Source organism: Pseudopodoces humilis, chromosome 4 (assembly GCF_049639895.1).
Source record: "Pseudopodoces humilis isolate 2021_Gansu_Grassland_sample_001 chromosome 4, ASM4963989v1, whole genome shotgun sequence".
Lineage (NCBI taxonomy): Eukaryota > Metazoa > Chordata > Aves > Passeriformes > Paridae > Pseudopodoces > Pseudopodoces humilis.
Window position 1 is genome coordinate 27,116,829 of NC_142203.1, and position 14,791 is coordinate 27,131,619.

The window sequence follows — 14,791 nt, forward strand, 5'->3', positions numbered from 1 at the left end:
TCTGGCGCTGGAAAATGCCGCTGCCCAGGCTGGGCTCCCGGTAGTCCACGGGTGCGAGCTCCCGGTGCTCCCCCGAGTCCCCAGTTCAGAGCAGGTTCGATTCGTTTCAGAAAAAGGGAAAGAAAAACAGTCCAGGAAGAGCTCTCTGCTCCGGCTAGCTGGAAAGCCAAGGCGATCTGTGTCTTGTTGTCTGTCTGTGCTGTAGTCAAAACTCCCGATGCGGGAGGAACCCGTACAGTCTCTCATAACAGACTCGGTGCTTCTTTTCCACTCACTTTTACTCTCAGATGGAATTTTAAGAATACAAAACCTGTGTCTGGGTTAGGTGGACGAATGGGGATACAATTTAACATCATCAACCCAGGACACTTTGTAAAAAAAAAAATTTGGTTTCTTTTAGAAAATGATTTCTTCTTTAGAAAAAATAGACCTTTTAGAAATTTACCACTACTTTAATTTATGAATATACAATAAAAAATAGGATAATGATAGCTTTCAAGTAATATTAATAAAAGTATTTGCAGTCATTGCTTCTTTGGCAATATTTAGTTGATGAGGTTTCAGCTTGTAAAACTTCAAAAATTTTTATTTCCTGAAATGAACACAGACTGTTAGGTTTCTATGATGTGAGAAGAAATAAAATGTCCTGGATCACAAAAAAGATCAGTCTTTATCATATCTAGAAGTTAACAATGAAATACTTCAGAATTTCTGATTAGGTCTTTTGTTTGACTCGTTTATTGATCTTCAAAGGTCAAAAAGGAAAAAAACCAAACTTGTGATGACAAAGTTTTGAAAGTGATTCTCTAATTATGCGATAGAGACCATTATCATAATAGTTGTCCAGTCTTTGTTATCAGCTGATATGTTTTGTAAGCATGAATACTTGTGTCCATGTAGTTCAAACTCTGATAGTCAAAATATTTGTAGAAAAACTGTATAAACAAATATCTAAATAACTGATTGAGAAGGTTATGTAATTGTTGTATTGTCTATGTGCATGGTAGTGTTTGTTTCTTTTCTGCATTTCCTAACCTTAGGGATTTGTTTGTTACAGCTTTTGATTAGTTATAAATTTAGCAAAATGAGCAAATGAGATGGCAAGAGATACACATTGTATATACAGAAAGGTTATAATAAAAAGATTCAAGGTAGCATTTTTATTTGGCATATATGAAAGAGGACAATCAATAAGAAAGAAATCCCCTGATCCTGATCACTGATAGTCAGAAAAACCAAATCAAATTGCAGATAAGTTGTACTATGGCCTCCTTTGGAGCTAATAGCTCGTCTTGGAGCTAATGGCATCAAGAAAAAAATTACTTGACACCTGTTTCAGTGTTTTATTGGACTGTCTGGCTCTCCTCAAGTTTTCCAGTTCACCAGCTGATTCTCTCATTCTTAAAGCCATTTTGGGGGTTTGTCTTAGCTGTTTTGAGGGCTGGAAATTCTATCTTAAGTTTCTATGATGTGCCCAGCAGTGAAAAATAAATAGTTTATTCACTTCTTTCATCAGTAGGAACAAGGTATGGGCTAGTTACCATAAATCTTTCAGGAAATGCTTCTACTGTTAGCTCAAAATGTAAATAAATTTGAAAACATAACTGGTTTTCTTCAGGGATTTGGACTTCTGTCTGAATTTGTTAATAGAGAGTTTTTTCTAGGATATCTGGTATATATCTGAAAGTTGGGAAGATCTGTTGAAATAACCCTAGCACATACTGAATTATATGCTTTTTTTGACAGAATTAGCAGTCATAATTGAAAACTTGATTGCAAATCAATTAAAAATATTTTTAATTATTTCTCACAATATTGCATGTTTTTTAATGAATCCTTACCTCAACTACTTAATGTATAGGTATTAATTCTAATTTGTAAAGATTAAATATTTTTGTATTACTCCAGTGCTTGATGACATGAAACAGTTCTCCTTAACAGGAAACACTTAGGAGCCCTACAGGAAAGACTCTTCTTTTATTTTTATTTTTATTCTAATTTTAAGAGTGATAAAGTCATAGTACACAATCTGTATTATTTTGAATCTATATAATTTTTGTCCAGTAAGTTATTTACAGTTTGGTGATGTATTAGAAGTAATCTGAAATTTTTAATTGTACTCTTGGATGTATTAAGCAAGAAGACATAGTTTGTGTATAAGAAAAATAATAAGAGGATTGGGTTCCTCTAAACTAAAAGACCTCACCAGGAAACCAGAAGCAAGACATATGCAAGCAGAAAAGCACTGACTTGCAGAGAAGACATTTTTTATGCTGGGATCGACAGAGCTTCACAGATAATTAATAAAGGCTCAAATGACTCTCTAAGTCAGCCCTGTCTTACTACATCAGTTTTTTATGCTGAAAATCCAGGTTTCTTGTCCAAATTGGCAGAATGAGCAGTGGCCACAGGAGCAGTAGCACACCAAAGTCCTGTTGATGTTGAGAGACATCCCTAAACCCAGTAAAGATTTTGACTTATGTATTAGTCTAATTGCCAGTATGCTGTTTTTAAATACTATATATTCTGGTTTTTGAAGGATTTGCTACTGTGTCCATGCACCATGGAAACAAAAAGTCAGTAACAGGGTTTTTTTACTTTATGTATATAGGTATGCAAGACAAGGAGAGGACTAAATTCTGAGATGCTGGTCTTAGTTGGATTAGTATGTTTGCCTGGTTGTTGCTTGTATGTTTTGGAAGTTACTCAGTGGAAAACAAACATGCAGTAGGCTTTTTTCTAAATAAAAAACTATATCAACATAATGGCAACTTTTTTTCTGCTTCTCTGTAAAAGCATCAAGAGTATAGACATCTCTTTCTCTCTCTCTCTCTCCCCCTCTGTGCTATTATTGTTCAATTTGCAGTACTTTGGGGGAACTGTGTATTTTCCTGCCTCTTTTGAATCTATCTAATATGCATTCATTTTAGAGCCATTGTAGGAAAACTAAAATAAATAAAATATTGGAAGATGGATGGAGAAGAACCAGAAGGAGAAACTTGGGTGAATATTATTTTTTGAGCACCATGTCAAAGACCGTTCTAATAATATGTACCAAAAAACTGCACCAGTCGTATTGCTGAATGTGATGAAGTTTGGATCACATTTCAGTTTTAGAATTGTAGAGAATTTGCAAACACAAAAAACAGTGTGAATACCATGCTGAAGTTTTGTCTCAAAGCATTGATCTATGTACCAAAATGTCTGCATCTTAAGAGATATTATTGCTGTGATAATCTAAAGATATATCAAACAAGGAATGTTTTATGGTGGGGGAGGAAATATATGTTTTATTAATCTAATTTATATAGTGGAGAAAACAATGAGATTTTGCAGAAATAAATGGCTTTTTTAGTCATGTGCAATAGGAGATTAACAGTAAAGATGCAGACCAAACACACTCGAATAATTCAAAATTAATTCATGGTCTTTAATGTAAGAACTACTAAGAAAGAGGTAATAGATGCAAGAGAATAAAGTTCTGTTAAGTTAAACATTTGTGGAACAGAAAGTGGAACAGTATTTACCTGTTTGAGGAAATTCTCACGTCCAGTGTAATTCAGAAAATTGTATGAATATGTGATTAACTTTAAAGTTAGATTTTAACTAGTGGAACACACAATTGTTGCATATAGGTAAAAAATAAGGACTTTGATACCCTTGTAAAATCATGGCTCAGGCCTGCTACTTTGGCTAGGTGGAAAAGGACTATGGGAGAATGACTCAGCTGGAATAGGGGTAGAGAGAGGTGAGGGACATGAGAGACATGCTGTGTGACTGCTGCATGTCCACATTGTGGTGTATGGTGGTTGGTTGACTTGGGCTTCTTGTGCCTTAAAACTGTGTAAACTGACAACTGGCTAACTGCTTAAAAAAGACCTGCTGTTTGCAATAGAGCAGCTTTCCTTTGCACTGCCTGGGGACTCTGCGTCGCTCAGCATTGTCATGTAAGTATTGGATTGCCTAAGTATGTCTTTTTAAGTTACGTTTTTTAAAGTTGTATAAAGGCTGAACCAGAAATGAGAGCTTCACTAAGAAGTTTTTTGCTTTCTGCATTCAAAAACTGAGGGGGTAGAAGAAGTGATTTTTTTGGCCTTTCATGTATCCTTATGCTTAAAACATTAGACACAGGACATCTTAAAAATACTAATTAAAAAAAAAATCATTTAAATGAGCAGCCCATAGAAGACGGTTTCTCATCTAGTGTCCTGATGCTTGTACTTGCATTACAAAAGAGTAGGAGAGGAGTGAAAGGAAATCGTGACTCATCAGATTGGTAGGATCCAAGATAATGGTAATGAAAGAAAATCTCTGGTAGCCACACTTTCCATTGTACTTAAAATGAATCACTAGTCTATTTTTAAACTGGTGTGTACTGTTCCTGACACTGAAAAGAACATGGCAACAATAAAAAGGTAAAAGAAACTTACAAGAAATACTTTCCTTTCCAGAATAATCTGCCACAGGTAACACATTCAATTTCAATTTGGACCATGTAGTGCATAGCAGAAAGCAAATTGGACAATAGCAATACCTGATTCAAGAACAAAAGAAAATAAAGGAGAATCTTTGATAATTCTTTAATACAAACATAGGCTCTCAGTTTTGCTGTCATAAGGATATGATAAAAGAAAAAACAAAACTATACAAAAAGTCTAGTGTTCCTTATCCTTAATTAAACTACTGAAAGGAGTAAAATCTTATATACTGGATATAGTATATACTGAAGTATATACTATAAATGACAGTTTATGTCAAGATACAACCTTTGACTTCAGAAAGTATGTTTTAGAAACCGTGTCAAAGTGGGTTATTTAAAAGTGATGACAAACCATCAGAAGATGTTTTTTTTCCTTTGGCTATTGAAAAAGCCTCTAGACAATTTTGTCTTGTAGGACTGTTAAAGTTTGAGATGACTGAGATTGGGAGTGATTAATATGTTATTTTTTTCATCATATACATGAAGACTGTCTGATGTCTATGGTGAACTGAGAGGAAAGATTGGCTAGGTGGAATGAAGAGAACAGTTTATATATAACCATGCTGTAATACTAACACAATCTTCCATTGATTAAGGCACTGTTTCTTGAAGTAAAAACTAGAAGAAATACTTGTGATTTTTTGTACTGAAGTTTTGTTCCTATGTCAGTCTCAGCAAAACAGATCAAACTATGGGTTTGTAAAATAAATATAATTTTTGCTCTTTTATTTTTACCTTTCTTCAATCTCCATGTGCCAGGAGCCATTTTCTGCTTTCTCATTTTCACTATCAATAGTAGATATTAAAAAGATCTGCAGGTGAATAACAATAATACAGATACAGGATGAAGTAATTTTTGAAGAGTAGATATATGGCTATGCTAGAACATGGTCAGACAGACTGTGATGTAGTCCTCACTCAACAGGAGGCTCAAACCACAGTGGGGAGCAGTTAGTAACAAAAACAACTCTTAATTGTCAGACTTGCTCTTCCCAAAATTGGAAAATTGTGAGCTGTTCTGTCACTGTCATTGTTTGCTTAACAGGTAAGTTCTATTTCTGTTCCCTCACGGTGCAGGAAAGACACTCAGAATAGGATAGATTTCTTTTGTCCATTTCTTCTCAATAACTGTCTTTCTATTCTAAAAGGAAGTGCGGAAGTGCGGAAAGGAAGGAAGTGCAGAAAGGAAGGAAAGGAAGTGTGGAAAGGTGGTAAAGAAAGGGAAGGAGGGGAGGGGAGGGGAGGGGAGGGGAGGGGAGGGGAGGGGAGGGGAGGGGAGGGGAGGGGAGGGGAGGGGAGGGGAGGGGAGGGGAGGGGAGGGGAGGGGAGGGGAGGGGAGGGGAGGGGAGGTGCGGGAAGGGAAAGGAAGTGAAAGGAAGGGAAGGTGCGGGAAGGTGCGGGAAGGGAAGGTGCGGGAAGGTGCGGGAAGGGAAGGTGCGGGAAGGTGCGGGAAGGGAAGGGAAGGGAAGGGAAGGGAAGGGAAGGGAAGGGAAGGGAAGGGAAGGGAAGGGAAGGGAAGGGAAGGGAAGGGAAGGGAAGGGAAGGGGGAAGGGGGATTGCTTATATCCCTCCTGAATTAAAATAAATCCCATGAGATTATCTTGCTTAGGGTAACTAAACAGGTACAGAAGGTGGGGGTAGCAGGAACCAAATTAGAAACTCCCTGTGGGAAAACAAGGTGCAATTACTTTCCATTTCTGCAAAGTAAAATGCTGTTATGTAGATGAAGGACGGCTCCTGTTGCTGTGAACCCCAGCTGGTAAAACAATACTAAGCTTCAATAAGGCTGTCATGAGCACAAACAGAGTAGTGCCACTCAAGGCTCTGAGGAGCACAGTGTAATGTGTTTTATTTGTTTTGGGGACAGATACTGAATTTTGTCCTGATAATACTTTTTAAGCTTTCTTATATTCATCCTTATTTTTTCATTCCTACTTTATGATTTTGACTAGAAATTCCTCCTCTATGTAGAGCTGCTTGTTAGACATTAATTTTTAGTGGGGGTGATTTCAGGCTGTAAACAATGCCTGCAGGCATCAGTAGCAGTTGGAAAATTCCTTTCTGCTTAGTGCTGTATCTTTGATTATATGACAATTTTTTCAGGATTGCTGCTTTTAGAAGCTCACAAATTCAAAATAATCAAAGTAGGGTGAAAAATTCTGTGTGGGAAGGATAGAAGTAAAAGTAACTAGATGTGGATGCGAAATGCAAATGTCTCAGCAAATCATGTACATTTCATTGCAACACTTAAATAAAATTTGTACTTTCATTGTGGTATTGATATGTTTTCTCAATATGTTGTTGCACACCCTTGCTCTTGCCTCAGCTCTAAAATATTAGGCGTTCTTTTGATTTTGACTCTGAAGGCATGTATCAGTATCTACTTAAACATGTGCAGATTTTTAGTCAAAATTTATCTAAGCCTCAGCAATGAGTTACGCAGTGCAAGGCTTTTCCATGTTTATAATAGTATATATTCCACCTATTCATATGGGATACAGGTTTTAAGAAAGATGACTGTACTAACTACTAGGTATATGCAATAGAAAAATTACAGCTTTAAGCTTCCTTCAATATTAGGTATCTACCAAGTATTTTGTACTATCACACACAAAACAATATTTTTCCTGCAAGACAGAGAAAACCTTATATAAGAATGATGCAGAAAATATCCAAATTTTGTTTCCTTTGATTTTCCTGTAACTTAATTCAAGAAATTGTGAGACCATATTCAGTTGACCTGAAAACTTCCCTTTAAAGCACTTCAGTGGAAAACATCTTCAGTGCCTGGTATTGTATTACTGCATACCTATATTATAGTAGTGTTTGTGTGTGTCTGTGTGTGTGTGTGTATACACTATATATAGCTGTCATTTAGAAATGAGACTAGAATGCTGTCTTATAATTGTGGCACAATACACAAAGCTTCTGAATGGGGACATAAACTACATCTGGTGTTCATACTGTGCCTTATAGAAGCCAATATCAATTCTATGTACAGACCATGGCAGCAACCATTCTTAATAAAGACCAGCTTTGTGGGCTAATTCCTCTACAGAACATTATGGTACAGTCTGATTCCTTCACAGCCTTTATTTCACTGAATATTATTCCAATAACAACTCCTATCTGGTGGATTTCCTCTGACTTGCAATAGAGATGGGTTTCATATGATTCTGTTCAATATGTTCATCAAAACAATGAGGAAAAAGGATAACTTTTTCTATTTAAGGGAAAGCTTTTATGAGGAAAACTACCATTGTTGTGCATGTTCATGATGAGAATTGACATAGCATTCATAACACAGACTCTTAACTAGCTATGGAATTGTAGGTTGTGACAAATATTTGGCCCTTCATCATAACACCATGAATTTAAATAGCATGGGTTTCCTATGTCTCGTTGCCAAATAATATGTTGTGTGCAAAAAAAGAGAAATATGTAAAAAAAACCCCAGTGCAGAACAGTTGCAGTTATTTGTCTGAGCTGTGTGTTCTTTGCAGTACCCTAATTCCATCATTGCAATGGCATCACCTGTCAGAAAAATAACAACAAAACCTTCATAACCTCTACTGATTTTACTCTTCTGTAAGTTAATGGATGACTCTGAATAGGTGCTTTAGTCTTGCAGCTCCTAACAGTGTGATTATGAACCACAGGTGCTCAGAACCCCTTCCCACTGAGCCATGAATCCTTATTTGTGGTGTTTCCTTTTACATGAAGTTGTCAAGATTGTTTGCACAGAAAGTTTTGAAATAAACTCTTATCCTTTTGTTGAAAGCTTGTTTCATAGTTTTAGCTTGTAAGCTCTCCACTTTGGATTCTGTCTTGATTTTTATGCCCTGGATAACGCTAGTAATGTTGTTGGGTTTATGTAGTAAACTAGAAGGATAACCCTTTTACAGCTTCCTACAAGTACTGCAGAAATTCTTAATCATGCCTCAACAACAGAGCTCAGCACTAAGCTTTGCAAAGATGCAGAAGTCATCACTGGACAAACTACTTTCCATAACAGCTCTAACTGGGTAGGAGGCAAGGTATAGACAGACTGAATCCAGCCTCTTTACACTTGTAACCACATGTACAGAGGAACAATAATCTGGGACAATTAAAATACTTGCATGTTGTTTTCTGATTACAGTTTGAAGAGATCTGAAACCTTCGTAGAACAAACTAGACACTGCTCTGCAATAAGAAAATGTAATGAGGTTAAACACAACATTTTAAACACAAAAATCATGCCTAATGATGCTCTTTTAGTGTATCTGGTTTAGAACCCAGATGTCAGCAGTGGCTTACCTTTAAATCTGAACTCACACTTCATCTCATCCTTGTGATGGTCATCTTTGCCCTTCTCTGATACTTTTTGAAAGCTTTCATCTAGCTGAAGAGTTCTTTTTCTTGATTTATCTGTCGTTAAATTGCACAGATGGCTTTCAGTTTTAAACAGAGTCTAGGGCCAGAACTTGTCAGAGATTCAGATGGCAGAAGGCAGGAGTGATATTTTCCCCAAGCACTGAGGGAAATAAGACAATTCAAATATAATGGAGCAATACAGACCCATACTGCAATCTTTCAAGTGAACTAAATATAACCACAGAAAGAAGCTGAATTTGAAAGGTGTATGTTAAATACAGCCAGACAGGTGCACATATTGCACAGGGACAGTGCGGTCCATTCTCACTAGAAATTTATAAAACTCAATAAAAGTCTTTCTGAGACTTAGTTCCCTCCTGTGTTAAGTGGTGCATATGCCACAACCAGCATCATAGCAGAATAGAAGATACCATGTCTGCACAGTAGCAATTTATTTCAGTTTGGACAGACTTTTTTTACATTAAAACTGATTTTGGAATTCTGGTTTTGCTTCTGTCAACAACTTGAGTTAACAAAAAGTGTTGAGGAGTGGGATGTTCATCCCTGTGCAGATAACATTTTCTAGAGCTGTGCTGCAGGCACCACTTAATACCACAGGAACTGAGTGATTCAAAGAAATGTGCTGACTCTGCTGAGATTTTCATTAAACCAAGGAGAGCCTTGTGCTTTAGTAGTTGTAATATTGGATGGGAAATGTCAGCGTGAAATCAGTCAGCTTCTTGGTGCTTTAAGAGAGATTAATTGAAAAGAAATTTAATTTTCCCCTGAAAAAGAATGGAAAATTCTCTACCTATCATCCATGGAAGGATAATTTATTTTTTTTCCAGCTCTGTCAGTCAGAGGACCTTTGATACAAGTAGATTAATCAGACACTTTAGCATCAATCACAGCCAAACAGTTTTAAAAGTGTTTTTCCCCCATGTCCCCAAATAAAAGACATTGCATCATTGTAATAGAAAGGACAAAACTACAACTTCAAAAGCAAAGAGTACAACTTCAACTGTGCATGTTCCAATGAAAAGAGGGGGAAAATTAACTTGGTAACCAAATTATTGAATTTGTATTCACCTATCTCATTATTTGGTGTTAAACAATCTTTGGATTTCAGAGATCATGAAGCTTTAATTAAATGTAATTTGAAATCTATGGTGCTCTGCTGAAAGCCTGTTCAGGATGGACAGCCTTGTGGACAATGGACATTAGGGGAAACAGACCTGTGTTTTTTAATGAACTTCCTAATGAAATTGAGCATTCTGCCAGTGGGTAACACATTTATCCCCCAACCCTGACCCCCACAAATATACATGCAAAATTGCTTGAAGTTTAAAATAAAACTGTTTCTTTCTGAAACTTCCTAGTATAGTTTTGTGGCATGCATATTCAAATCAATATTTTGAATCTAGGTCTGCCCTTTTACTGTCTCAATGGCAGCAAATTTGATGATGTAAATTTATCCATTTCTACACTCAACTCTCTTCTTAGGGTTGAAGTTTTGTATCATTCTACTCAGCTGTAGGACAGGGGTTTTCACTTGTTCCTAAGTTGCAAACAGTTTGAGGTAGATATTGTCTTGTTTCGTTTTGGTTTTTTTTATGTGTCAATGCAGCTGTTGCACAATGGAGTCAGGACCAAAGCTTGGGGCTGCTGTGATGCTGAATGACAACATACTTTTGGCTCTATAGCACAGTGCTTTTACTGATTATTCCACTATATCACTTCATCAGTTTTTTAGTGCTGTCTGCTTTTTTACACTAATCTACCAAAGAATTTTCAGATTGAAGAGCCAGGGCTTGAAATATGGTTCCAGTTTGCAGACTAGCCTGCTGTCCTTTAGAGGTGAAAAGGTCTCTCAATGCTTTGCCACTTTGAGGATAAATGATTTGCAAATTGTACTTCAAAGAATCACCTGTATAGACAAGTTCTTTGGGGCTTCTTTTTGTTCATCCCACTCCCTCTTCCCTCTGCAATAGTTTTGATTTAGCTGTGAAACTGGAGGTTTTTTCCATTCATTACTCCTCCTAAACTAGAAAGAAATTTTTTAAAGAGAAAAAAACGTACAATGTGAGAAAGAATGGATTGATTCTCAGCATGGGCATTAGGAAATAAAAAATGTAGATTATCTTTCAATATTTTGAGCACATACTTTACATTAACTTCTGGGCACCCATCCAAATGTGAAATCTTGGCATTATATTTAAGAGATATTTGAAAGGGTAACAGGATCCAGAGATATTCAATTACCTTTATGTGAAAGTGTTATATTCAGTACTCAGTACCCCCTACTTACACATTTGGGAGAAAACAAGTAGAGGAGGTTATAGACTAAAACCAGAGCACATAAAGTAAAATCATTGTTTCAACTTTCACCCTTATTCAATGTAATATTGCAAATGGTAGTTATTGGTTAAAGGTAACTACACAAATCAACTACCTTAATGGGAAGAAATCAGGGAGCAATTTGTTATAAAAATTTATATGATCATATGCCTTGAGACTGCAAGGACCACAGCTAAACTCTGTAGAATATACTTCATTTATTCTTTTAAAAATCAGTAACCAGTAAACATGAGAGTCAGGAGCATTTTTCTCTCCTTTTTCTACATATTCTAAAAATTTCTAAAAATTAGAAATTTAGTTATCTCTGTGACTTGGCTTGCTCTAGTTTTCTGATTTCTGATATGACATGGCCAGAATGAATCTATAATCCACTTGGCAATGAAATACTAACTTTCAGCCAAATATCTCAAAGACTTTAACCAATTAGTAAGAAGCCACAATTTTCTGTGAAGTTCTATGTAAATAGCCATTTTTTATGGGTTATATGTGAAATATATAAGGTTTGCATGGCTTGTGCATCCAAAATATTCTGGCTTGTGCAACACAAATATCCTCTCTGAGGAAGATGGAGTAGATTTGAAAACTTTTTTCTCATATTCTCTTTTCATGCTGACTACTCCCTTTCCTATAGATAAACATAAATTAAAAATATGAAATAAAACCAAACAAAATACTCCCAAAAAAACTCAAACACAGATAAATGCAAAAACCCACAAAACCCTCACATTTAATGACTAATACTGATGACATAGAGAAAGCCACATTCTGCAGTTCATTCAGTGTTTTTTATCAGTTAGTTTGTGCTTTTTTTAAGCAAAACTGTACTTTTTAAGAGCTATACATCCCCCCTGCCTTCTAATTTTCTTATTACCTCTCCTGTCAGCTATGAATCCTAACACTTTATGCTAAATGGTTAAAAGCAGTTGTCTTGCTGTTGTAGGCTTTGCTTCTAACTCTGAAATGTCATTATATCTCAGTAACTCAATATGGAAAATAACTTGAAGTCATTGTATTCATTTTGCTTAGTGTTTTGTCATTACTGCAGAAAATGGGCTATTTTCTTTATCTGTAAAAACTATTTTCATTTATGTTTTCTGTATCAGTGTGTTTCATTCATCTAAACTGATTTATATAGGTGTCTGCTGAAATCACATCGTCATCTTGACATGTTTATGCAAAGTAAGCTCAATGCTAAACTTTATACAACTGATAAACTGTATTTGAGCTCAACTCAAATTTAATGAAGATGAGAAATATAAATGTGCAAAAGTTTGAAGTCTTTCCTTCTGTATGATTTGACTAGCTGGTCAGGAGATTTTTCTTGGGGTTTTCAGTCTGTTTTGCTGTATTTGAGCAGAAAAATTAGTTCTGTGTTTGGGGTTTCTTGTTTTGGTGGTTTGTTTTATGTTTTGAAGCCTATATGTTATATATATATAGGCAACTATATATATATATTATATTTTGTTAAACTTTCTGTTGTTTTCACTGTAGATACTGGTTGCTTGTAATGAAAATGCTGGGCAGGGGATACTAATCTTGAAGCTCTTTGTCAGTCAGCTTTGTACAAAGTTAACTTATGTGGCATCAGTATATTTTTAAGTACTTAATTTCATTGTCCTTTTTTACTTTTATCAGTATACCTTGTCTGTGTGAATTGGTAAAATTGGACAGAAAAGTAAACAAAGTTATTCTGAGTCTTTCATTAGACATAAAAAAAAAATATGATATAACTCAAAGTCATTAAAAATTTCAGTTTTGGGAATGTCAGAGTAGAATGGTTGTTTCTTGAAATTTCCAGGTTTTGTTTTCTGGGAAATTTGATATGTGTATGATAGTCAGGAAGATTTTTTTTTTTTCCCCTAAAGTATCAGTCATGGAATAAGACAAGAAAATAAACTTTTAATTTGATACCTTTGGTCTTTCTCAATTTTAAAGTAGATGTCCCAAAATAGTCCAAATCTTAGAATCTCAGAACTGAGTCTAGTTAACTCACCTTCAGCTTCTGCCTCTTTCTGCATTTTATGTTATCCTCTTGCCATTGTAGAAATAGATATACAGCCCTCCTTGTGTGTTAAAGTTGGTTTGGAAAGTGCAAACTTTCAAAAAAAATCATCTAGGGAAAGAATGTATCTTAGCTAGATACTATTTTACTGATTAAAATCAGTAAAAAATATTAATAATTCATCAGTTACTGAATTCCATCTGGTTGTAGGCCCATACTGAAGCAAAGTAAAACCGGGGTTTATGTCTAATTGTGATAGCTCTGTTGCTCCATTGGCCTACTTTTTGCTATAACTAATTAGCAAAGGTAATCAATGTTAATGATGACTTTATCATTGACAATAACTCACTGCTTATTTTAGGGGTAATTAGTGCTAACCTTATTAGGGAAAAGGCTAATAATTGACTCTTCATTAGATCTAGTAGCACAGTAACATAGCAGAAGTTAATCATGCAAGGGCAACAGGGTCAAAACAACTTAAAGAGAAACTGTAACTGGTTGATGAGCTCAGAGAGGTGTAGAAAGATAGTCCGATAGCATACACTGGTAAAATACAGAAAGAAATTAACTTGTAATTAAATTTTGAATTGAGTTAAAGGTACTTGAATGAAATCCATGAGTTGGTGGAAAATGTAGATTAATTGTTAAAGTTAGTATTTCCAGATCTCTAAGACATTATTTGGGTGAGATGATATAACTTTATTTCCACCAAAATATGCAGGTAGGTAATGCATAGGGATTATATGTGATAGTGATATGGCTTATGTCCCAAGGCATTTAACCTCACCAAGACTTTCCCTTGGCTGTGATATACTTGGAGGGACCACTGCATGATACAAGGGCTTCATTTGTGTTTAGGGTTTTCTGGATTACCAAGAAGGATACAATATTCAAGTAGTAAGCTCCTGTAGTACCTGCAAGGCATTTATCTGTAATTAGACTGTGGGACTCCAAAAAGGCTGAACAAGCACTCACATGGAGTGGGCAGCATAAGAAAGAGTGGAATATGTTATGGAAAGATAAAAACTGGAACATGTGCTTAGACACTTTCCTACATGTTGCTGAATTCACTTCAGTTGTACTTCTCTTCAGGTCCCTTCAGTACCTGTGCATGGTACAGAATAGACTCGGTCCTGCAGAGGTTTAGATGTAATACCTGGGAAGTAAATGGGCTGTTTCCAAGGCAGACAGCATTCCTTACCAGTTCTTCCATTAGTTTGGTAGTCCCCACCAATAATTCTGATCTTTGTCCCTCTGACAAGATCAAGCCATCATTCAATGCAGGTGACGTCATAGGAGTACAGAGAGGAGTTCCAGACACATAAGAGCAGGTCAGGGCCCTGCCATTTTAATATTTGCTTTTGCAACCAAGATTCCACAATAAGGAACATTTTTTTGAATGTAGTGTGGGAAACATTGTAGGTGTGTTGTCCCAGTGTTTTCTGAGGAAATCCGAATGAGCTTATTAAAACATTTCTGATGGCTGTAACCAACATATCGCTTAAACTCTGAGTGGTGTTTGAATGATCAGGGTAATTGGGAATGATGCTTGAGGACTGGAAGAGAGCGAATGTCTTTCCCATTTTGGAAAAGAT

At 36.0% G+C, this 14,791-nt stretch overlaps 1 protein-coding gene across 1 annotated transcript in view; it reads right to left on the reverse strand.

The window, feature by feature from the left end:
- TUSC1 (tumor suppressor candidate 1) overlaps nt 1-14,490 on the reverse strand; it is a 30,704-nt gene extending 16,214 nt beyond the window's left edge. The window contains exons 1-2 of the mRNA XM_014261186.2: nt 14,398-14,490; nt 5,216-5,292 (exon numbers count right to left, since the gene is read on the reverse strand). Of these exons, the coding sequence (XP_014116661.2) occupies nt 5,216-5,292; nt 14,398-14,490 (170 nt within the window). The remainder of the gene's footprint in view (nt 1-5,215; nt 5,293-14,397) is intronic.
- Between the last annotated feature and the right edge of the window lie 301 nt (nt 14,491-14,791).